This window comes from Trichoplusia ni, chromosome 11 (genome assembly GCF_003590095.1).
Source record: "Trichoplusia ni isolate ovarian cell line Hi5 chromosome 11, tn1, whole genome shotgun sequence".
Classification (NCBI taxonomy): domain Eukaryota; kingdom Metazoa; phylum Arthropoda; class Insecta; order Lepidoptera; family Noctuidae; genus Trichoplusia; species Trichoplusia ni.
This window is the reverse complement of record NC_039488.1, coordinates 8,263,756-8,289,888: the sequence shown is the minus strand read 5'-3', so window position 1 is coordinate 8,289,888 and position 26,133 is coordinate 8,263,756. Positions and strand designations below refer to the sequence as shown.

Below are 26,133 nucleotides of genomic sequence, written 5' to 3'. Positions count from 1 at the left end.
GAATTTTGAATATAAAACTGAAATCAAGACTATTACAAATCCCTTCATAAATTGTTTATATACAGAAAATGTGCAACGTACATTGCGTGTGCGCATGTTGGTCAAGGCTCAATACTCGTCTCTGATTGGCTGTCTCCGCGTTCCATATTTGAACAAAGTCGTAACGGTTTTTACAATTATTTGATGTTTTGTGTAATGTCGCGTCTGTAGGATTATGTCGAAGATGTTTTAAATAATTTTATTGAGTAATTTTTTGGTTGGTGTCTTAGTGAATTTTTTTGTTAAAGTAGCCGTGTAGTTACGGGACCCACAAACCGAGACGTTTTTAAACTCTAGACGCGAAGATATAAAAAAAACATTCACCTTTTTAATTTTTCAAGGGAGTCTAGTATAAAATATATCTTCTTTCGTCCCCACTAATATTATAAATGCGAAAGTAACTCTGTATGTCTGTCACGTCTTAACCACTGAACTGATTTGAATGAAATTTTGTACAGAGATAGAGTTGACCTTGAGAAAGAACATACGATAGCTTTTATTCCGGACTTTTGAAGAGTTCTCTTGGAAACGCGATATAACCGACCTAGACGCGGGTGAAGCCGCGGGCGAAAAGCTAGTTATTCATATGTGTATCGATCAAAACAATAACCTCTTTTACAAAGTCGGTTAAATCGCTGCTAAAATGTATATAAAACAAGTTTCAACCGTACGATGGTCCAATGCGCTGCATAACATTTTTATTGGCGTTGAGTAATGTCTTATGTAAGAGTTACAATGTTAGTTACTCTGAGAAAGTTAACTGAAAAGAATGATGAGTTCGTTTTTATCTCTTTTCTTTATAAATAGTATCTAGTATTTAAATTAAATTACATTTTTAAATAAAGGTATATAAAAAAAAACAACATATATTTAAAAATATAAAGAATAGTGTCCAACCGGCAACGGGAACAGGGCCCAAGCTGCCGGTGGTCAGGGCTCCAGAGAGAGGAACCTCCTCACGATGCGCGCCGTGTCTAGAAGTACCGCTTTCTGAATCAAACCCTTGACCCAGGCTCGCCCAACGAGAGCCTCCGAAGATGTTGATCGAGGCTCTTGGCTATTAAGCCATTGGCACTTACGACTATCGGGACAATGATTGCCGAGTCCACCTCCCACAAGTAGTATTTTAGTATTTAGCTTCTTTGGGTTCGTACGGAATTATTAAATAGCTGTTTACTCGCGTGTATTTATTATTTAGGTACAGTAGAAAAGATAGCAATAAAAAATCGTATTAGAAAATATTCCTCAATTTTCACACAACGCAATCTAGTCTAACTAAGCAGGGCTTGTATTATAAGTACTAGACTTCTCATAAAAATACTCATATATTTCTAAAATATGTATGTAAATATTTACTAGCTGTTGCCCGCGACTTCGTCCGCGTGGTTAGAAGATATAAGTTATGATTTATACCTGCCCTGTTTTTCCACATTGTATCTTCGCTCCTATTAGTCGCAGCATGGTTTATAGCCTAAAACCTTCGTCGATGAATGGTCTATTCAACACAAAAATATTTTTTCAATTTGAACCAGTAGTTTCTGAGATAAGCGCGTTCAAACAAACAAACTCAAACTCTCCAGCTTTATATATTAGTATAGATTAAAATATATATATATATAGATTTGAACTATTTCTTGCCCCTATCAGTATCACAGGCTTGGATCATGATAATTTATGTTATGATACAGTTATGACAAGGAGGAGTTCGTAACAAAATTACAACAGTTGATCGGTAGCAGGTAAATCTAAGCTTGACACAGTCGGTCCGTAGATGGGTGACCATCTTTGTCATAACGATTTCCTCCGTGTTTCGGAAGGCACGTTAAATAGTGGGTCCCTGCTGTTATTCATACATATTTGATAGTCGTTACAGGTAGTCAGAAGCTTGAAAGTCTAACCAAGGGGTATCGTGTTGCCCAGGTAACTGGGTTGAGGAGGTCAGATAGGCAGTTATGTCAACGAAACAAATTGATTCACGAGAAACATGGGTAGGTCAAGCAAATACTTGAACAATGCTGTGTGCGCCAGCGCAGAAAGATCTACAAAATCATTTTTTGCGTGACTGAGAATTCCAAATTTAGTTTTTAGGGTCCCATATCAAAATGATAAAAACAGAACCCTATTTAAACACACCGCTGTCAGTCCGTCCGTTAGTGTGTGTCCAGGCTGTATCTCAAGAACTGTGATAGCTAGATTATTTGTAATTTGATTGTTATTTTTACTGATGATAATACATTTATGTTGTTTTTATAATAACAAAAATACATATATAGTATAAAAATCGTGGTTAAGCAACGGTTGGTACGGTTATAAATGTGACAACTGACTGATTCGTTTGCAAAATTGTTTTTATTTGTACGGGACCCTCAGTTTCGAGTATTTGTCTTACACTTAACGGGGTTTTATAAGCTTTTATTGATTTTTAGGTGAATTATTTAAGGTCAAAATTTGTAAACTGATCTGGAAAAACTACTTGACATCGCTTCCTATTTAAGTAGAATTGTTGTATATATTAAAAAACTAGTTGATGTTTACAAACTATCTGTGTAACCAAGTTTCATCTAAATGTGTTCAGTGGTTTTTGCGGGAAGGAGTAACAAACATCCATACATACAACATTTTCAGGTTTATAATATTAGTGGGATCAAAAATTAAAAATGTTCCTCTGTATAATTTTCGACTTGAAAAACTAGTATTTAGTATTTGTTTTTAAATACAAATACCTTATTAATAATAATGCTGATTTCAAATAAAAATCTAATATTATCCTTTAAGTAAAAAAAATGCGTGTTTAAAATGTAAATTTTAATGATTTTAATAGCCATTGTATGCAAATTTATATATTTTTTTTATAAAAAAAAATAACTAAATCCCTAACTAGGAAATACTTAGTTTAAAAATTACTTAATTCTTGTTTCTAAACATAATTAATATGGGAGCTTTTGTAAAATATGACATTATATTCATCTGCGGTGACTGTTAATCTCAAAATTAATGGTAATAAAAAATCTTCAAAGATTTGTTTACAGTTTAAACTGTTTAATGTATAAATCGTTAGTTTTTTTCGCTACGGGCTTGTACGCTCATGGTGCAGGTTCTTTCCCAACACAGACGAAGTAAAATTACATTTTCATAAAAAGTACCTATTGAAAAAAATAATAATATTGCGACGATAAATTGAAATTGATACAAGATGAATTAAGCTACAAATTCGATTCAAATCGATTTAGTAGTTTAGGGGTCCATCGCGGACAAGAAACGTGAAACGTTTTATATCAAAATCAAAAGTTTTTATTTCATTTAGGCCATTTTCCAGGCACTTTCAAAGTCTTACAATGGTGACTCTAGTTGCACGGTTCCAAAGTGTCATTCTTAAGGAGAAGAACCGACAAGAAACTCCAGCTAAACTAGCTGTCACCCGCGGCTCCACGTGTTTTAAATATTATACACTAGACACTGCACTGTCTTACTTCTATCTCCAAGAACATGCGTACAAAGTTTCATGAAGATCTGTTCAGTATTTTTTGCGTGAAGGTGTAACAAATAAACTTACATTCACATTTATAGTATAAAAGATATATCAAGATTTTAATTCCCATTTCTCCTTCTTTCCAGAGCACATGACCTTGTAATTAGACGCCATCCAGCATCACAATGGGCCACAAGCCGTTCCTCACAGTTGGCCAGTCGGCTCGCAACAGGCTGTTCGGCCTGGCACCGAACCCAGACCGCCGCGTGCCTCTTAGCATGCTCATATCTCAACAGAAGAAATTGAGTTGTGGTGAGTCATTTTTCTTAAGTTTTGGATAGAGAAATTTAGGTTTTATTGGTAACTATCGTGAGAATGACCCAACCGGAGTCCTTAATCCGCGTCAGCTCATGATTAAGGACTCCGGTTGGGTCCGAAACTAGTCGGGCACTCCCGATAAATACGCGTGAGTAAACCGTTACATAATTTAATAATGAAAACTTCTTTAGCGGCGCTTAACACTTTTTTGTATGGGTAAAAACATCTAAACCCGCGTCAGGGTCACGTGATGCTGATCAAAAAAGCGTAAGATGAAAACTTATTTAGATCAATACTGCATCGATAGCGATATAAATAAATTTTGAATTCTATCACATAAATGATAGAAATTTTACAATGATAATAAATCGTAATAGTTAATCGTAAATATTAAATATCTGTGGAGGCTTGTCATTAGCAACCTTATTATATATTTTTGTTACCTATTCTATTATGAGTCTGTAAGCCTTCTTAAAATAAAATAATAAAAGAAATTCGTAGAAAATTAATTGCGATCACGAAACGAAATCAACTTTCATCATTATTATAAATAATTGCAGAAAGCAGCCATAGAAGGTATTTAATTACTTAAAAAAATATTCGATATATCCAAAAAACATGTTTAAAAACCAACCCAAGAGAAACCGTGATTCCTGCAAGTCCGCTCTCAAAAGGGGCGGGTCATTTCGACCCACAATTTAAACCTGAAACCCGCGTTAACCTTGTACTTAATATAAAACAAATAAATTATCTTAAACATCGCGTGTCATACGATATGACGTCACGTATGGTCATATTGCATTGATGTAGGGTTGTCACCAATGTAAAGTATAGATAAAATTTTATTCGTAATTTTTAGAGACATTTTTAGATTTAATTTCGATATTATTTTAAGCTGACGTGTATCAAATCTGTCTGCAAGTAATTTTAAAAATAAAACAAAAGAAAATATTTAATTTATTATCTTTAATCGTATTTGAGATGACAAGTTTTGATATTATTAAAGAAAATAATTAAACAACCTGAAATCGATTTCCCTTTTGATAAATAAGATTTTTTACGTATGTAAACAATAACATATCTTATGTAAGAAATATCTCTCGCATCACAACGTCTGTTACCATACTACTTCAAAATACTGGACCGATTTTAATGAAATGACATCTCAGACTACTTAATAAAAGTAGTCTGAGAATCAAAATTTATTTTAAAATTCGTCTGTAATTTTTTATTTGCTCCAGAAATTTCCTAATGCTATTTTTTATGGCAACACAACATTTATCGATAAAAATAACTTATTAGCTTTCGAACCAAACCATAATTATATTCAAAATCACCAAAAAACACTTCGAAAATGTCTCAAATAACACAAAACACCATCATAAATAAATTATCGACAAACATAAATAAAATATCGATAAAAATAACGCACATCCTTATTCTCCGACCACGCCTATTTTCAACGAAAGGCTCAGCGTTTGTGTCCTAAAAGAAACTGGTTATATTACACGCCATACATGCGTTTCACCTACTTTTAGGCATTTCTTTGCAAAGAGACTGTGACCCCTTGAGTTTGTTTCGACATTTCTTCTCAGGGTAGTCAGATAGCAAATGTCGACTCCAGCGTTCTCAAAGAAATAAGAAGACATGTAAAAGTAATGATATATCCTATTTACAGAATAAATGATTTCATTTCATTTCGATCTGACAACTTTAAAATTATGGTTGTGGGAGCGGGATAGCAATACACGGTGTAGAGCGCTATCTCTCTTCCGCACTCGCAGTAATATTGCTGAAAATGTATGTATGTATGAGAGATATGTTCTTAATATTTGGATTAATAATATCTATTGCATATCTGAGCTTGTGTGGTGATTTTTGAGTATTTGCTAGTTTATTTTTTAGTGTTCAGTACACAAAAGGTAAAAACCGTTAGCCCATCAAAATCTGTTTGTCGGTCTGTCACTAAGATATATCTCATAGTCCTTGATTTTTGTTTTTAGTCGGAAGGTTAGATTTCTGTTGCCGATATGAAAATAATTATTACAAATCAAGATCGAGGTTAATTCGACTGGATTTTTTCCCTTTACAAACAGACACATATTTTTTTATATATATTCATGTGTAATCACTTTTCCACATAACTTTAATAAAAAAAACCCAAGAAAACCTTCAAATTAACATATTTAACTAACAAAAGAAATCTATTTATCTATGACTAACATTTTCCATAAAATTTGACATGACTAAACAGAGTTAAGCAACGCTAAGTGCGGTTAGCTAACCGATGGGTGACCATGGATGTTTTCAGAAATACCGCCAAGGTTTCTTATTTTGTGATAATCCCTTAACAAATATTTTATTTAAACAGAGTTACATGTCTCCTCGCTAACGCTGACGAATCCCTCAAATGTATTGAACTGACAAGTCAAAGTCACGTCACTTGTCGAAGAGGAATGTCATTCAGATAAATTTGAAGTTTTCTATTCTAACATTCTAGTATTTTAGGAGATTTTTCGCCATATTAAACTTAAGTTGTCGAAGAGTAACTAAAAGCGTCTCTCTTACTCATTGCAGTTATATTACTTATTTAAACGACTCCTGCACTAAGAAATTCAATCCTTATGTCGCAGGTGTTTCACAAACATTCAAGTCACATGCACAAAGACACCCAGACTCAGGACAAGCATTCGTGGATCACACAAATGCTTGTCCTACGCTCTAATCGAACCCGTGTCAAGTCGCGCACAGTGGGTTTGGCATGGTGACCCCAAGCTCTCGACTACCCGTGCAGTCCATAATATGACTCTCATAAGTGTGTGAGAGGGAAAGACATACATTTTCTATCCCATTTTGTTAGTTCACCGACCTTGTCTAAACAATTTTCAAGGAAATATAGCAAGCCGTCCTTATAAACCGATGCGTACTTGTATGAAACTGCACGAATCGCCATTTTTTTTGCTTTCGACAGACATCCGATTTTTCGTAATACGCTGTCGTGGTCCAAGATATAAGATGTATCGGGGAAATATCTAATATATAAAATTCTCGTGTCATGTTGTACGTAATTGAACTCCTCCGAAACGGCTAGACCGTGTACAGTGCATATTTGGTAGGTCTGAGAATCGGACAACATTTATTTTTCATCATAGTTGTTACTTCCAATTTTTTTATTCATATGTTTTTGTTACGTCGCCGCGTCGCCACATATTCCCTATAATTTATTTATATGGCAGAAAAACGTTTATTCGTTCAGCTAGTAATAATATAATAATCATTTATTTCAGGCAGTGTAAAACAGTGATGAAAAAATTTTAGATAAGAATATCCTATGTGTTAATCCTAGTTATAAACTATCTGTGTACCAAGTTTCATCTAAATCCGATCAGTGGTTTTTGTATGAAAGTGGAACAAATATGCGTATTCATTCATATTTCATGTATTCCATTCATCCATATTGTATTTTATTTTATAAGTAAAATAAAGTCCATAATATTCTGATGTTTCCACATACAAATATCTCATTATAACCCCTATTGTAACAATATTCTTCCAAACGACGGCCTCCGTGGTCGAGTGGCGTACGCTACGGTTTCAAGGTGTCGCTAGCTCTGAGGTCCCGGGTTCGATCCCCGGTCGGGTCAATGTAAAAATTCACATTTCTACATTGTCTCGGGTCTGGGTGTTTGTGGTACCTTCTTTGTATCTAAATTCCACAACACAAGTGCTTTAGCAACTTACTTTGGGTTCAGAACAATGTATGTGCGCATTTATTTATTTTAAAAAACAAGCAATTAGAAAATATTTATTCTATTAATAAAAAATCGCATGAAGAAAGTGTACAAAAATATGGTAGTAATCAACAAAAATAATGCTTGGAAATCAAACCCGCTTCTATCTTTTAACTTGCTAATATCTGGTTAGCACGCGAAACGTAATTCACTGGTTTGCGAAGCGATTTCATTCTTCATTCTGTAATAACTAAAATTAACATTGACTGACTTTACTTGCGGTTTCCACTGCCGAATGAGGTATTTTCCACGTTATTTGGATTATAAATGATATAATCCAATGTTATTTAGAAAAAATGAGAATAATTTTAATGCAATTAGATAAGATAAGAAAACGAATGTTGCATTAAGGAATTCAATCCTTGTGTCGCGGGGGGTTTAAAAAACATTCAAGTCACATGCACAAAGACACCCAGACTCAGGACAAGCATTCGTGGATGCTTGATGCTTGCCCGCGACACAAGGATTGAATTCCGAAGTGCGGGCGTCGTTAAAAAAAAAATGAAACAATTATCTCCCATAAGATAGGTATTAATACACACATTCATTAAATTGTATGTTTGATTCTTATTTGATTTCTCAGGAACCGAGATAGCTAGAAATTGAAATTTTCACAGATTTTGTATTTCTGTTGCCGCTGTAACAAAAAATGAATGAAAATAAAATCGAAGTTAAGCAACGCTTGGTAAGGCAATAAATATGGTGACCAGTTTTATTGGTTAAAGGAACTCTTTCGACCATAGCTAATAAGTAGTAACAAGTTTTCTATTCTGTCTGTCTATCCATATTATTATAATTAATCTATAATGATTGTAACCATGCTTTAACCCAATAATTAGACATTTGAAAACCGTAACGATTTTATCTTAGTGAACACGAGCCGTCACACTCTCTACTAAACATTAATTACATGCCTAGGAAGGCAACTAAGTAAGAAGTCTGCAAGGTTAAGCAACCCTCGTCGAGGTTAATTTGTGGATGGGTGACCATCATACGCAAAAATTTATTACTTGTTTTATTTGAGGTCGCGTCAGTGGTCATTAGTATCTATTTTTACTTGATTCTTTTCTGTCATTTTATATGTTACTAGCTGTTGCCCGAGACTTTGTCCGCGTGGTTAGAAGATATAAGTTATGTTACCTGCCCTGTGTTATCCACATTTTCCATTGTATCTTCGCTCCTATTAGTCGCAGCGTGATCGTATATAGCCTAAAACCTTCCTCGATGAATGGTCTATTCAAGACAAAAATATTTTTTTCAATTTGAACCAGTAGTTCCTGAGATTAGCGCGTTCAAACAAACAAACAAACAAACAAACTCTTCAGCTTTATTTATTAGTATAGATTTTAAATAGTAAGTATCTGGATGTCTTTAGAGGAAATGTTGACGAATGCAAGAACGAGATGCCAATATATATGTAGTTCCTTTTTGCGTATATTGTGGTGGTCCAGAAAGATTTGGCGTTTTTTAATCAATTTAATTGTAGCTGTTACCCTGGGTCCGCCCGCTATAAATGGAGAATGATCCTGTGGGCACGTAATATCCTATGTTTTAATCCTGGTTTTAAACTATCTATGTAGCAAGTTTCGTCTAAATCCGTTCAGTGGTTTTTGCGTGAAAGAGGAACAAACATCCATACATACAAACTTTCGCCTTTATAATATTAGTAGGATTCATTTTTTTGCAAACTATTGACTGAACAGATAGCTGAGTAGGTAAAAGTCACAAAACCACACCCACTGTGCATGACGAGTCGCGAGTTCGATCCCCGCAAAAAACAAGCATTTTTGTGATCCACGAATACTTGTTCTGAGTCCGGATTTTTATCTCACAGTGTATTACAAGGTTTTTTTATATATTAAAATAAATAATTAAATGATCTTTAAACAAAATACCTTGAATTAAAAAAACTAGAGCACCTCGGTACATGCCTGACTAATTACAAAGGCCTTAATTGGTTTTCAATTATATTAATTTGTATATAATATTTACATAATATATGCAATTTGATTGCACAAACATAAGTCATGTTCTAAGGCAAGTGACCGATTTGTTGATATATATCCTACTAGCCAGTCTAACTAAGGGGTATCGTGTTGCCCAGGTAACTGGGTTGAGGAGGTCAGATAGGCAGTCGCTCCTGGTAAAACACTGGTACTTAGCTGAATCCGGTTAGACTGGAAGCCGACCCCAACTTAGCTAGGGAAAAGGCTAGGATGATGATGATTATAAAATTTGGGTAATAAAAACAAATGTCGTCCGATTCTCAGACCTACCCAATACGGACTCGATATTTCATGATAATCGGTCCAGCCGTTTTGGAGGAGTTCAATTACGAGCACCGTGACACGAGAATTTAATATATAACTTACACATTATGTAGGAATATGAATGTACTCCTAAACAGAAATCATTTATCCATCTTAAATCGACCTACATTTTCACAAAGCCACATTTGTGACTAAATAAAACCACATCAGAATCGGGTCAGCGGTTCTGTAGATTACGTGTCATATCCGGCGAAAAAGAGAGGCCATTTGCGAAGGTAAACTGTAGTTATATATAATCCTAGGTTTAATCCTAGGTTCAGTTTGCTAAACGTCTAACTAATGACGTTTAACTGTGAGGTTAAGACAGGTGTTATTTAAAATGATTAGTTAGTTATTAAAGTGAGGATATATTGTGACCTGAATTTAACCGAGGTTTAAAAGGGGGTTTTTTTATACAAATGTTGGTTTTATCTTTTTAAAAGAAGAAGGGTTATTTCAAGTCATTTCTGTTGGAAAATCATTAAATGACTCCTACCGCTTTGGGTTGTGGGGAAGGGAGTGTCACACTTCTACTGATTAAAACCCACCCATGTTTGTATGTATGGGTGTTTGTTCCTCTTTCACGCAAAAACCACTGAACGGATTTAGACGAAACTTGGTACACAGATAGTTTATAATCCGAATTGGGACAAAGGATAGTTTTTATATTCCCGTGGAATTTCCGCTTTATAGCATGTGGATCCGCGGGCAACAGCAAGTGTTTAATTTTTGTTAGGCTCGAGAATCAAACCCCGATACCTTACCAATCAGTTCAGTTACAACATCGACTGATATTCTTCTAACCACTAAACCAAAGTATCAGTAAGTGACATACGTAAATACATACATAATTATATATGTATAAGTACCATGACATACACTTGTCTTTGAGTTAAGTTACTTATAATATTTGTTGTCAACTACTCACAATGTTTTAGTGACTGTATGTTTGTTTATACAAGGGGTTTTGTGTTACTTTTGCTGGTTTCTAAACGGAAAAATCCAGCGAAGTGATAGGACTCGTTTTATTGAGGATTCTGCACAAATAGGTTGAAAAAAAAAACAAATAAACAAGAAAAATGGTCATATATCATATTTATAACTGAACCAAGCGTTGTTTTAACTTTTTCAACCGACTTCAAAAGACGAATGTTCTCAATTCGTGTGTATTTTTAATGTTACTTCAGATCCTCGTGCTGGACGTACTGATATTGTTAATTATTTTTTTTGTTTAACGTGTAATTAGTGTTACTTACTATATTCATAAATTTTGGCTCAGTCGTTTTAATTTAAAGTCGACCCTATAAGTTTGTTTTTAAATATATTATATTATTTTTTGTTATAGCGGCATCAGCATATTTAGTAAATTTAACTATAGACCTAATCAGTTCATGAGATACTGCTTGGTGACAGACGGATCTATCGGACGGACATTAGAAATAGGATTACCCTTCAGTAATCACGGCACCATAATACTATTTTATATTTAGAATTCCCTACCTAAATAATTACAAAATACTTTAAAAATAACATATATAATAATAGCAAGTGACATCGCAAGATAATCATAGTACAATACTACTTAAAGTGTTATTAAATAATCGGGTTTTACCAAAAACCAAGGTGAAGTGCGTTATGTACATTAAATTTTAGAATTTTATCTGAGAGTAGGAAGTGGTATCTCGTGGCTAAGCTATAACTGCATAACTGATCACAGGTTAAGCTACGCTTGACGCGATCGGTCCGTAGATAGGTGGCCATCTTTGTCATAACGAGTTCCTCCGTGTTTCGGAGGGCACGTTCAATTGTAGGTCCCGGCTGTTTTTCATACATCTTTGACAGTATTTATAGGTAATCAGAAGCTTGACAGTCTGAAAACCAGTCTAAATAAGGAGTGTCGTGTTGTCCAGGTAACTGGGTTGAGGAGATCAGATAGGCAGTCGCTCCTTGTATAACACTGGTACTTAGCTGTATACGGTTACACTGGAAGGCGACCCCAACATAGTTGGTAAAAAGCTAGGATGATGAGTGGGAAGTGATAGCTTAGCAATTCGAATGTATAAAGATGAAGGATTTGTGACTTATATTGATAAACTAGCTGTTGCCCGCTACTTCGTCCCCGTGGGTAAAAGATATAAGTTATGATTTATACCTGCCCTGTTTTTTTTCACATTTTCCATTGTATCTTCGCTCCTATTGTCGCAGCGTGATGGTTTATAGCCTAAAGCCTTCCTCGATGAATGGTTTATTCAACGCAAAAATATTTTTTCGATTTGAAACAGTACTTCCTGAGATTATCGCGTTCAAACAAAAAAAACAAACAAACTCTTTAGCTTTATATATTAGTATAGATTTAATATATAAAAAACACCATCTGTAAAAAAAAAAATGCGTACCTATCACAGTCCAGGAGGTACAGCCTGGTGACGGATGGATAAACAAACAGACGTACCCACAACTGAGCTTCAGATATAGACTTCCAATTTTGTCCTTCGGGTACTGGTCCCTTAAAAATACTCATCTGACAATTTCTCCCAAATCTGTTCAGCAGTTTTCAAGTAAAAAAGATACAAACTCAGAAACATTGATATAAAGTCATCTCTAACTGGGATTAACACATAATGACTAACTGTGACACAGTTAAAGTTCATTTGAACCTTGACGTTTCGGAAAACCATTTAAATATATTTACTTTACATTATTATATAATTCACATATTTTACGTAACACGGTTATTCTCAAGGTAATGTTTAACGTGTATATAAACTATTTAGATAATCTGAGGAGCTCGTGGCTAAGCTATAACAGCACAAGTTGATTGATCACAGGTTAAGCTACTCTTGACACGGTCGGTCCGTATATGGGTACCATCTATGTCATGACGAGTGATATTTTTCGGAAGGCACATCAAATTGTGGGTCCCGGCTGTTTTTTATACATCTGTGACAGTCGTTACAGGTAGTCAGAAGCATGAAAGTCTGACAACCAGTCTGACTAAGGTGTATCGTGTTGCCCAGGTAACTGGGTTGAGGAGGTCAGATAGGCAGTCGCTCCTTGTAAAGCACTGGTACTTAGCTGAATCCGTTTAGACAGGAAGCCGACCCCAACATATTAGGAAAAGGCTAGAATGATGATGATTCTGAGGGCCTATTTTACAAGGTGTCTTTGTGCATGTGACTTGAATGTTTGTGAAATCCCGTGACACAAAAATGAAATTTCTTAGTGCTGGAGTTGTTTTTTATAAACTGAAGTCAAGACATGGTTTATTACTTGTCCAAGTCCACTTAGGCACAATACTGATTTTTAATTACATTAAAATAAACCCCATATTACTTCGAATCCCTCCAAAAAAATGTGTACTAAGTTTCATGACGATCGGTTCAGTATTTTTCGCGTGAAAGCGCAACAAACAAACATTTACATCATTGAAGAGTTTGTTTGTTTGAACGCGCTGATCTCAGAAACTACTGGTCCAAATTGAAAAATTCTTTTTGTGTTGAATAGACCATTCATCGAGGAAGGCTTTAGGCTATAAACCATCACGCTGTGACTAATAGGAGCGAAGATACAATGGAAAATGTGAAAAAACAGGGCAGGTATAAATCATAACTTATATCTTCTACCCACGGGGACGAAGTCGCGGGCAACAGCTAGTTTATAATATTAGTAGCAATTAATTACATTACGTGCTTTTATTGAGACTAAATCAATGAAAACTCGGTTAACAAAATAATTATCAAGAAATTAATCATTTAAAAAGATCTTTTTGATAAAACATGAAACATACATTATATATTATCACGTTTATACATTCATGATAAGGGGTGTTCAGATAACTCCCAAGTTCAGTGGCAAGCTATCTACAGGATGTTTTGTAATTACGATATGAACTGCCGTCGGATATAAATTGAATTCGATAATAGTGGAAGTTTGATAATAGTATCACTTGCCATCCCACTGCTGGGCAAAGTCCTATTTTTTTATTGATTATTACCGATTTAAAAAATATTTTTTTTCATGTGCGAGTTTGACTAGAAACGCTAGGGGTTCCGTACTAATAGGCTAGGGAATCGATTTTGTTAATCATCACATTTATGACCGCACAAATCGTTGCTTAACCTTGTTTTTGAAGTAAAACATTCTTTTGGCCCGACTAGGAGATAACTGGACGGCAATGCAACGGAAGTCCGTTACGGCAATATGACGTCATATTTCTAGACCATAGGGATTTGAAATATTTTTGATTTTGTCAATACATAGTTCAAAAACCAATCAATCAAAAAGTCGCGATACACCTCGGTAACAGATATACCTTTATTTTAGTCTCAACTGTCTAGGTATCACAGTTCATGAGATACACCCTGGTGACAGACGGACAGACAGACATTTTTACCCTTGGAATACTTTACTAGAAACAAATTCAAAATATGCAAGTAAATGCTATGACGAAATAAACAAACATAATATATAATACTAGCTGTTGCCCGCGACTTCGTCCGCGTGGTTAGAAGATATAAGTTATGATTTATACCTGCCCTGTTTTTCCCACATTTTCCATTGTATCTTCGCTCCTATTAGTCGCAGCGTGATGGTATAGAGCCTTAAACCTTCCTCGATGAATGGTCTATTCAACACAAAAGAATTTTTCAATTTGAACCAGTAGTTCCTGAGATAAGCGCGTTCAAACAAACAAACAAACTCTTCAGCTTTATATATTAGTATAGATATGCAATACTATGATTTTGAAATAGGATACAATTTTATGAATTGCCTCATTATGTGCTAGATTGTATGTTGTCATTCTAGGACATTTTCTAGACGTTACTTTAATAGGCAATTTTGTTTTATTTGTAGATTTTCCAAGTTCTTAACTTTATGTGTATCTTTTAGAGTTCCGTACATCCAGGCTGAAATGAAACCCTTTTACTAAGAGTCCGCGTGTCTATTTGTCGGTCTATTCATCCGTCTGTCACCGGATTGTATCTCGTGAACTGAAATCTAAACTCGCCGCCCAGATCAATGCTCAAAACCTTTCCTGTTTAGAAAGATTCGTGTGCCACGTAGCTGTGGTATTAAATTTAATAAAACGGCAAACGTTTTTATGCGTTATAAATTAGTTTTACAGAATGTCTGGTGTATCAAAATCATTACTTATCACTTAGGGGTTTGAAAAATAGATAACCGCCAATTTTCAAAACGACTTAATTAAATTTTATAAATCGGTCAAGCCGTTTTGGATGTAAATAGTAACTACCATTGTGACTCGAGATTTTTTTTATATCAGATTTAATAATAGGAAGTGTGTCTCGTAAGTCGTACTTAGGAAGGGCAAAGTTTTCAAACCTTAAAGGTCGAATTGCCACAAGTAGACCTCAAGTTTAAAAGTTGACCTTAACATATATTTAAATAAATTGTACCTTAAACTTTAGAAATAGGTATATTTTTAAAATTAATCTATACTAATATATAAAGCTGAAGAGTTTGTTTGTTTGTTTGAACGCCCTAATCTCAGGAACTACTGGTCCAAATTGAAAAATTCTGTGTTGAATAGACCACTCATCGAGGAAGGCTTTAGGCTATAAACCATCACGCTGCGACTAATAGGAGCGAAAATACAATGGAAAATGTGAAAAAATCAGGGCAGGTATAAATCATAACTTATATTATTATCTTCTACCCACGGGGACGAAGTCGCGGGCAACAGCTTAATAATATTCCACAACGCCTTCTAGTCTCAAATTAAGCACGGCTAGCATTTTGAGTATTAGACAAGTGATAGGTAAATATTCTTATTTGTTTCTAAAAACATACATATTATAGATAAATTACACCTAGGGACAAATGATCGCGCTCATCACACTAACATTTATCCTGGCTGGGAATGGAACCCACGACTTTCGATATAGCAGTCAGGGTCACTAACCACTAGACCAATTCAAGAATAGACTAAAACCTAATTTATAATTAGCTTATGACAATTTCGTTTTGAAAAAATATTTTTTATAAATAATCTGGTTAAATTACATAAAAAAATCATCTTAACGTTTTTAGATATCTACAAATAAGAATATCTAGATTATTTCAAGACCATTTAAATCTAGTTTCTTATTTTAGATAAGATTTGGTTTATGGATTCTAAAGTCTAGTTTTTAATAATATCGCAGGATATGAGTATTTTTTTTATAAATTTTCTTAAAATAAAATAATATTGCATCACAATTTAAAATGGTTTTTATCAACAACCAAATTATGTGAAGCTGTTTTTGTAAAGTCCGTACTAATCCCTACTAATATTATAAATGCGAAAGTACTCTGTCTGTCTGTCTGTCTGTTACGCTTTCACGTCTAAACCACTGAACTGTTTTTCATGAAATTTGGTACAGAGATAGAGTTGACCTTGACAAAGAACATAGGATAGTTTTTATCCCGGACTTTTGAAGAGTTCTCTTGGAAACGCGATATAACTGACCTCGATGCGAAATGCTAATAATTTATAAAATTCCTTGGATTCCACAATGGACGGTCTTATTGAAAGCGATATTTTACGATGCAAAAATTTTAGAGAGTCGTTTGCAAATAAAAAACGAAGTAAGTATAATTGGTTTTGCACGGGAAGCCGAGTGGTTGAGGTCACGCCAAATCCAATCTCAACGTGTCGCGAGTTCGATACCCGCGCATTCATTTCTGTGATCCACGAATGCTTGTCCTGAGTCTGGGTGTCTTTGTGCATGTGACTTGAATGTCTTGACGGGCCTGTTGATCTAGTGGTTAGTGACCCTGACTGCTATACCGGAGGTCGTGGGTTCGATTCCCGCCCAGGAAAAATGTTGTGTGATTAGCATGATCATTTGTTCTGGTGTCTGGGTGTAATTTATCTATAATATATATGTATGTATTTAGAAATATATAAGTAAGTTTATCAGTTGTCTGGTTACCATAACACAAGCTCTGCTTAGCTTGGGATCAGTTAACCGTGTGTGAGTTGTCCCAGGATAGATAAAAAAATATATATATATATTAAAAAATGTTTGTGAATCCATCGACACAAGGATTAAGTTCCTTAATGCGGGAGTAGTAATGTTTTTTAATAATAAATAAAAAAGCCACGTCACTTGTCGAAGAGGAATGTCATTCACATACATTTGAAGTTTTCTATTCCATGATGCAACATTATCTAATCCTCTTTAAGATTATGTGAATTCAGATCACATTTAAATGAGAATATTGCAATAAATATAACTCGGTTTCTATATAAATGTAGATTGTTAACAATAAATAGATTTTAAGTACTTGTGTGTTGCGTTAGATTGTAAAGATTTGTAGGCGAGGTGTGATAGTAAGCGATCAACGGATTATTTAAAGCGATAGATTATTTAAAACTCTCTACAAATATTTCATCCCTACTAATATTATAAATGCGAAAGTAACTCTATCTGTCTGTCTGTTACGCTTTCACGTCCAAACCACTGAACTGATTTTTATGAAATTTGGTACAGAGATAGAGTTGACCTTGAGAAAGAACATAGGATAGTTTTTATCCCGGACTTTTGAAGAGTTCTCTTGGAAACGCGATATAACCGACCTCGAATCCTCATTTATTTTAGGTTAAAGTTCTCAACAAGGCCTCTGCATGTTGGGCCTGTGTCCCCGTGCACGCCTTTAAAAAGAACCGGGTCTCTTCACATGAAGTGATCCCGACACTGACAAGAGATCCTACTAACATTATAAACGCGGAAGTTAGTATGTCTGGATGTTTAATCGTCTTGCTCCCATAAACCACTGAACAGGTTTAGACAAAACTTGGTACTCAGATGGCTTATAACCTAGATTAAAATAAATGACAGTTTTTTCTCGTTTTTATATTCCCGTGGGATCATTTTCGAAATGTACACGATGTCGCTTACTTTGTGACCTATCCTTTAATATTTATTAATATATAAATATACAATTATATTTATCTCCTCAGTTTACTAGATAAATATTGATTGTATATTCTTACTATATTATAGAATAGTCAACTTATGCCATACTTAAGTTTATTTCATGTTGCACCAGTATTTCTCGTGGCACTACACAATTTGACATCGCATTTTAATAGGTAAACATTTAATGTAAAACAAATTGAGTCTTGCAAATTTATGACCGGTAGAACAGTTGCTTAACCTCGATTTTTCCACGTTTTTATACACTCACTTTTCTTGTTTGTTTGTTGTTCCAGTTGGATTTTTGCCGCTCAATTTTTAGGCACTTCCCGATAAGCTAGCAGACTGAAATTTTGAGGGTAGCTACAATGCAATTTACAACCAACCGATTTTGATAAAATTTTAATGTTGTGACTTTAAAAAACGTGGGTTATTAGATTTTTAAAATCTATTAATTATTATGTTCATAATTTTTGTTGTAATAAAACGTAAATAAATACAACATCTGTCAAAAAAACAAGATTTACCTATAATTACATATTCTAAATAACTTATATATCATTTATGACATTTGTACCTGCACTATATTAAATATTAATACAACAATGTACACATGAATATTAAAACGGTCTATATAAAACAAATGTAATTACCATTTGTTACAAGATAAACATCTAAGACCATTTGTCGCATCGACAATTTAATTTAATAGTCATATAACTATGAATTGACCATATAAATATGTTAAGTTATAACACCATATTATAATATTCAACATTACTCAACGCCATCTAGTGACAAACTAAGCAAAGCTTGTATTATGAGTACTGGGCAACTGATAAACATTTTTATATATTTCTAAATAAATAAACAAAATAAAATAAATAAATGCGGACAACATCACATACATTGTTCTGAACCCAAAGTAAGTTGCTAAAGCACTTGTGTTATGGAATTCAGATACAACGAAGGTTCCACAAACACCCAGACCCGAGACAATGTAGAAATTAATACTTGTGTTCATATTGGTCTAGTGTTTAGAGGCCATTAGTCCCTCAGTTAGATAATTGAAAAGTATGAGACACGTATTTTTTCCTTTTTCAGAAAAACTAGAATTGACAAAGATTAACTGCTTTGAAGTTTAGGAGAGGGGGCTTGTGACGTAACGACAGAGTAAAATTTATACTCAATCGTGACGTCACGCGTAAGTTTCATTCACTGTAATTTGGTCAATTTATGTTTGCGGGACAAATAAAAAAATACGTATCCATTATTATACAAAAAACTACAAGACGGACACTGCAAAAAAAAATTGTCATCATCCCTATTCTATCATTTATCTTAATGTTAGTATTCAACCAAGTTATCAGAAAAATGCTTCGTTTTACCCGACTACATTCAAAAGGAGGGTTATGTTGCTGTCGTTATTACCGTGCCTTCACTTTCTTCATGACGAATCGCAAAATTGAATCCATTGTAAGGAGTGAGGAAGTTAAAACAAAGCGCTTTTTTATAGAATTAGTCATTAATTGGCAACACACCAGGATTCTGTCAAACTAGCTAACAATGGGAAGTTGCTTGTGTTAACTACAGTGACTGTGGAGTTTAGAAAAAATACCAAATATTTTTATGAGTATAAAAAACTGTTCTGTTTAGAGAAATAAACCAATCTCTTTTAGAGAAAGGGTCTAATCAGAATATAAATCAAAATCAAGAAATTTTATTTCAAACATACCGTTTTCCAGGCATTTTTAAACAGTTACAGTATTGACTCTGGTGGTGCATATAACGAGACATTTAAAAGAGTCTTATAAGGGATCTGATTTTTTTTATTTATTTATTTAATTATCTCACTAATCTACCATTACAGGTTACTTAACCTAATGCGGTAGCTAGGACTAAACAAAGGTCTAAGTATTTATGTGAACTAGGGTTTCAAAGATTGAATAATTATGCACATAGTTGCAGGTCTAAATTCCAGCAACTGTTTTAATATGTAACTGTTTCCTGGTCTCATAGCAATCTGAAATCAACAATTTGTATTTAATACTTTTTGAGGTTCATACTTCCAGATTTTTTTTTTATAATATCATCTTAGAATCTACTGAGTTTTTATTGAATCTTGAGAATACTATGAAATTTGAGTTTCTAAAACATTTTAATAGTATACCTAACTATTAATGAACTGTGGGCTGCAGCTATTAATTATTGCCTATTAATGTCATATCGGATTTAATTAAAAAACTCTTCTAGAAAAATAAATATTACACCATTGTTAATCGGCATTACAAAATATCCTTAGTCCATAGTTTCAGTGAATCACAACAATACACGGCATTATTCAGCCATGACCTTCGATTGTTAACAGGAGATATATATTATCTCCTAGTTATGCGAAACAATTTTTCCATGCATTTATCATAAACTAATATTATAAAATCGAAGGTTTGTATGTATAGATGTTTGTTCCTCTTTCACGCAAAAACCAATGAACGGATTTAGACGAAACTTGGTACACAGATAGTTTATAACCAGGATTAACACATAGGATAGTTTTTGACCCGATTCTCAATTTGTAGCGAGCGGGCCAAAGTACAATAGCTAGTATATTATAACGCAAGCTCTAGAAACAACTTTGGAACAGCATACCAAGTTGTAGATATAATGTGGAAAGTGAAAGTGCACAGTTTAGCCCACTTGTGGACTGGTTTACCGGTCAATGTCAGTGCAATCACCCGTTATAACATGTCACTTTCGTATAAAAAGATGGTTAGACATATATTCATATAACTTTACTAGCTGTTGCCCTCGACTTCGTCCCCGTGAATAGAAGATATAAGTTATGATTTATACCTGCCCTGCTTTTTTCACATTCTCCATTGTATCTTCGCTCCTATTAGTCGCAGCGTGATGGTTTATAGTCTAAAGCCTTCCTCGATGAATGGTCTATTCAACACAAAAAGAATTTTTCAATTTGGACCAGTAGTTTCTGAGATTAGCGCGTTCAAACAAACAAACAAACAATCAAACAAACAAACTCGTGAGCTTTATATATTAGTATAGATATAGATTAGTTTAAAACAGTGTTTTAATTACTGACACTAAATTAAAAGAAAAAAAAACGCGTATTTCAACCGTTGCTTTAAGCTTTTAAACACAAAGGGTTTATTATTTTTCCTCTGTCGAAATACTAGTTGTCAATTGATATTTATTACAAGAATAACATTTTCACCCTCTAAACTAAGGGTACTTAATGACTAAAGATAAATATACTTAATAGCTAGACAGTTCTGATACACATTCATTATGTACTACTTGTTACCCGCGACATCGTCCGCGTAGTTAGAAAACAAGATATTATCTCGTAATAAATCGTGGCCTATGTGTTAATCCAGGGTGTCAGATAACTCCATACCAAATTTCATTAAAATCGGTTCCGCCGTTTTGACGTGAAGAAGTAACAAACACACACACTCACCAACTTTCACCTTTATGATTAGTGGGAAGTGGGATTTTAGTTAAGGCTATAAAAAGGACTGAAAATTAACATCGTGGTTAAGCAAAGTTTGGTAGTGTCATTTAAGGGGTAATTTTTTTTGTAGAAGTGTCATGATTCAAAATCGCAATTTACTGGGTTATTTAATTGAAATACGTCGATATATAAGATAGATGATATATATGATAGATGATAGATAAGCATTTGTGTGATCCACGAATGCTTGTCCTGAGTCTGGGTGTCTTTGTGCATGTGATTTGAATGTTGGGGAACTTCTTTTTTCCTTTTTTTTGGTAAGGCGGGGGTAACCTCATTGACACCGTCGGGGCAGGAAATGAGTAGCGTCAGACTCTTACTGGAATGTTAGGAAAACCCCGCGACACAAGGATTCATTGCTGTGGGAGCCGTTTAAAAAAATATATAAGTACTAGCTGTTGCCCGCGACTTCGTCCGCGTGGTTAGAAGATATAAGTTATAATTTATACCTGCCTTCTATCTATCTTGTAGGATTCAGTCAGCGTTTGCAATGTAAGCGCAAAAAGTGTGTTTTTTACGACCTCACATTAGAAACCTCAAAAATTGTAGCCTATGTGTTATTCTGATGTATAAGCTATATTGTGGTAAAGTTTCATTCAAATCCATTCAGTAGTTTTTACGTGAAAGAGTAACAATCCATACTTAGTAATAGTAGTTTGACGACCTCCGTGGTCGAGTGGCGTACGCACCGGTTTCAAGGTGTCGCTAGCTCTGAGGTCCCGGGTTCGATACCCGGCCGGGTCAATGTAAAAATTCACATTTCTACATTGTCTCGGGTCTGGGTGTTTATGGTACCTTCGTTGTATCTGAATTCCATAACACAAGTGCTTTAGCAACTTACTTTGGGTTCAGAACAATGTATGTGATGTTGTCCGCATTTATTTAAAAAAAAAACGGTAGGATTACAAATTAATTCGCAAACAATGCATTTATGATTTGTTTTGAATTTTATTTTCTCATCGTTACGAGATGAGTATAGACCCATAATTTTTGCATATAAACCTTTTTGTATAAATACTAAACTAGGTAGTTCGCGCGATGTTGCTTACGAAGCTACGATTTATTTGATAATTTATATTTTAAAGTGACTATCGTGAGAATAATTCATTATTCAATGATCCAACGGTTTACTCACGCGTGAGGAGTTCGTGGCTAAGCTTTAACCGCATAAGTGAATCGATCACGGGTTAAGCTGCGCTTGACGCGGTTGGTCCGTAGATGGGTGACCATCTTTGTCATAACGATGTCCTCCGTGTTTCGGCAGGCACGTTAAATTGTGGGTCCCGGCTGCTATTCCTACATCTTTGACAGTCGTTACAAGTAGTCAGAAACTTGAAAGTCTGACAACCAGTCTAACCAAGGGGTACCATGTTGCCCAGGTAACTGGGTTGAGGAGGTCAGATAGGCAGTCGCTCCTTGTAAAACTCTGGTACTTAGCTGAATCTGGTTAGATTGGAAGCCGACTTCAACATAGCTGGGAAAAGGCTAGGACAATTAATGATGATGGTTTTCTCACGCGTATGTACCGGCAGTGCCCGATTAGTTTCGGACCCAACCGGAGTCCTTAATCATGAGCTGACGCTTCGGTAGGGAGCGAGTGGTTCGACCAATCCTAGTTGAGGACTCCCTTTGGGTCCGAAACTAGACAGGCGATCTCGATAAATAATAAAAAAAAATAGTTATTTTAGATAAACTTTTTGCTTAAAGTTTTATATAAAAGTAAAGAAAAAACATAGGGTTCGAAGTTTTGTAAAACTACATAAATTAGTCAAGAAATTGGTCTGTTAGTCCATCTGTCACTAGGCTGTGTCTCATGTACCGTGATAGCAAAATGGTTGAAATATGCGAGAGGTAACCTTTCTGTCGCTGCAACAACAGAAATTAAGGTAAATCAACGAATGGTACATTGAGAGTCAAGAAGTCACAAACATACCAACAAACTGTCAACTAACAACTGCCTTTATATTATTAGTGTCCATAGAAACTTCAAAATAACATTTAATATATTTTTTTGGGTTCAAATCACTTTTTATATCCGGTTACCACGTTTTTATATTCAATTGACGTCTTACAATTTGATTCTTGAATCTGATAACTGCTTTTATTGCACAACATGTTTAAAATTACGAGACTGACGAAATGAATGAATTTTCAAAACATTAAAATAGATATTCTGAAGATAAAAGGGACTGTGTAGGCTCATGGCTAAGCTATAACTGCATAAGTGAATCAATCACAGGTTAAACTGCTTGACGCGTTTGGTCCGTAGATGGGTGACCATCTTTTTCATAACGAGTTCTCTCTTGTTTCGGAAGGCACGTTAAATTGTGGGTCCCGGCTGTTATTCCTACATCTTTGACAGTCATTACACGTAGTCAGAAGATTGTAAGTCTGACAATCAGTCTGACTAAAGGGTATCGTGTTGCCCAGGTAACTGGGTTGAGGAGGTCAGATAGGCAGTCGCTCCTTGTAAAACACTGGTACTTAGGTGAATCCGGTTAGACTGGAAGCCGACCCCAAAACAGCTAGGATGATGACAATGGAAAATTGTAGTCTAGTATTATAACAATCACGAATCACGGCTAGCGCGAGTAAGTCGTTGATAATTCTAGTTATTAAAAGAAGATATGTAATAATACGCTACGTCTGCTTAATGTTGCTGACGCTTGGGGAAGTACCTACCATAAATACTGTCATGAATTATACGGATAGACTAGTGGTGATCACCATGTCAAACTCAAAGTGCTTGACCGGTACAACTCCCGTAGGACAAGCATTTGTGTGATCCACCAATATTTGTCCTGGGCCCCAATTCCACTATTGAAAATGGCCGATGAATGAGTGAAATTTGGCTTCAAATGTCGATTTTCGTTTTATCTTAAGCATTTTTCTACACAATAATTGGAAATTCAGTACGGGACGCTAAACTCAAGGTCAATACAATTAACTTCCAATTATTTTATTGGCAAAATGCTTAAGAGAATAGGAATAATTTCAAATTTCATTCAATTGCCATTCATTCATCGGCCATTGTAAAATAGCAGAATGCTTGTCCTGAGTCTGGGTGTCTTAGTGCATGTGACTTGAATGTTTGTGAAACCCGCCGCGATACAAGGATTGAATTCCTTAGTGCGGGAGTCGTTTGTAAAAAACATAGAAAATGTTACTTCATTTAACAATATTATCTTATCTTTTAAGTTTTATCTTAAATATCTTTTATCTTATTATCTTTTAATTGCGAAATCTGGTTAGATTGAGCATTGATCTTTATTTACTCAATCTTCAAAAGCATTCCTTATACTCTCTTGACGCAGTTGTAATAATTAATAATAATTATATATATTGGGTTCCGGCTGTTATTCATAAAAGGATTCATATAAAAGAAGTTTAAACCAAATATTCGTTAATAGAATCTTATTAAACTTGAATTTTGCATAACCAGTATCAAATTTGATATTCTTGACTTACTTAAATACTATTTTTCTTCGAAACAATAAATATTCAGAGTATTGAAATAATACTAATTTGTTAAACTTGTTATATTTAATTAAAAACGAGCAAACTAGTAATTTAATGAAATATAAATATTGTTTTTCGGGTTTTCCGTAAATAAGTAAAAAAAATCCATACGAAATCGCGATTATTAGACAAAATATCATCATCATCATCCTAGCCTTTTCCCAACTATGTTGGGGTCGGCTTCCAGTCTAACCGGATTCAGCTAAGTACCAGTGTTTTACAAGGAGCGACTGCCTATCTGACCTCCTCAACCCAGTTACCCGGGCAACACGATACCCCTTGGTTAGACTGGTTGTCAGACTTTCAAGCTTCTGACTACCCGTAACGACTGTCAAAGATGTAGGACTAACAGCCGGGACCCACAATTCTTTCTTCCGAAACACGGAGGAACTCATTATGACAAAGATGGACACCCATCTAGGGACCAACCGCGTCAAGCATAGCTTAACCTGCGTGCGTTTCACTTATGCGGTCATAGCTTAGCCACGAGCTCCTCCTCTAAGAACCCTTTACATACCTTAACAAGAATCGTGATCCACAAATGTATTCATAAGATAAATTTCCTCTTATAATTTATAATCTCAGAATGATCCGTCATTTAAGATTTAATAGTAAACTGCATGACTTGAAACGACCGCAGAATAGCTTACTTATCTTGTTTACTTGCTCTCTTGAACCTTAAGGCTTTATAAGAAACTCGTAATTTCCCGTGACTTCGCTTGCGTAGATACTGAATTTCTGTGAAAAATAGGGTGTTTGAATGAATCTTTTAATATTAATCTGTTATTAAGTGAGACCGATTTAGAAATAATATTGAACACGTGTTTTTCATTTTATCATATTGAGTAAGTAAGATAAAAAGCACTTAATAGTTGGGGCTAAAAACATCACTTGCTTAGAAAAAGCGTACTGGTAAGTGACGTCACACGAGATTTTAAATCACTGTATCCCCTTAATTTTTTCATTACGAGATTAAAGAAAAAAACGTATCCAATTTTTGTTTTTAATTTGTCTTTCGGACTAAACAGGTCTTGTTTATGTTATAACCTCAAATTAACTACTACATCAAAATTTCAACGGTCTAGCTATAACGATGGATGAGATACAATCTGGTGACACACGGATGGATGGAACCCTGGTAATAGTCTACTAGGGAGTCTGTTGCTCTGTTTCTTCTCTCACAGCAAAAGCACTTAGGACGCAGTGAAGGGTGGGCGAAACTGGGTGCTGTCCA

At 34.8% G+C, this 26,133-nt stretch overlaps 1 protein-coding gene across 1 annotated transcript in view; it reads left to right on the top strand.

Moving 5' to 3' along the window:
• Positions 1 to 3,379: 3,379 nt before the first annotated feature.
• LOC113498761 (scavenger receptor class B member 1) overlaps positions 3,380 to 26,133 on the top strand; it is a 44,575-nt gene continuing 21,821 nt past the window's right edge. The window contains exon 1 of the mRNA XM_026878905.1: positions 3,380 to 3,820. Within this exon, the coding sequence (XP_026734706.1) occupies positions 3,694 to 3,820 (127 nt within the window). The 5' untranslated portion in view covers positions 3,380 to 3,693. The remainder of the gene's footprint in view (positions 3,821 to 26,133) is intronic.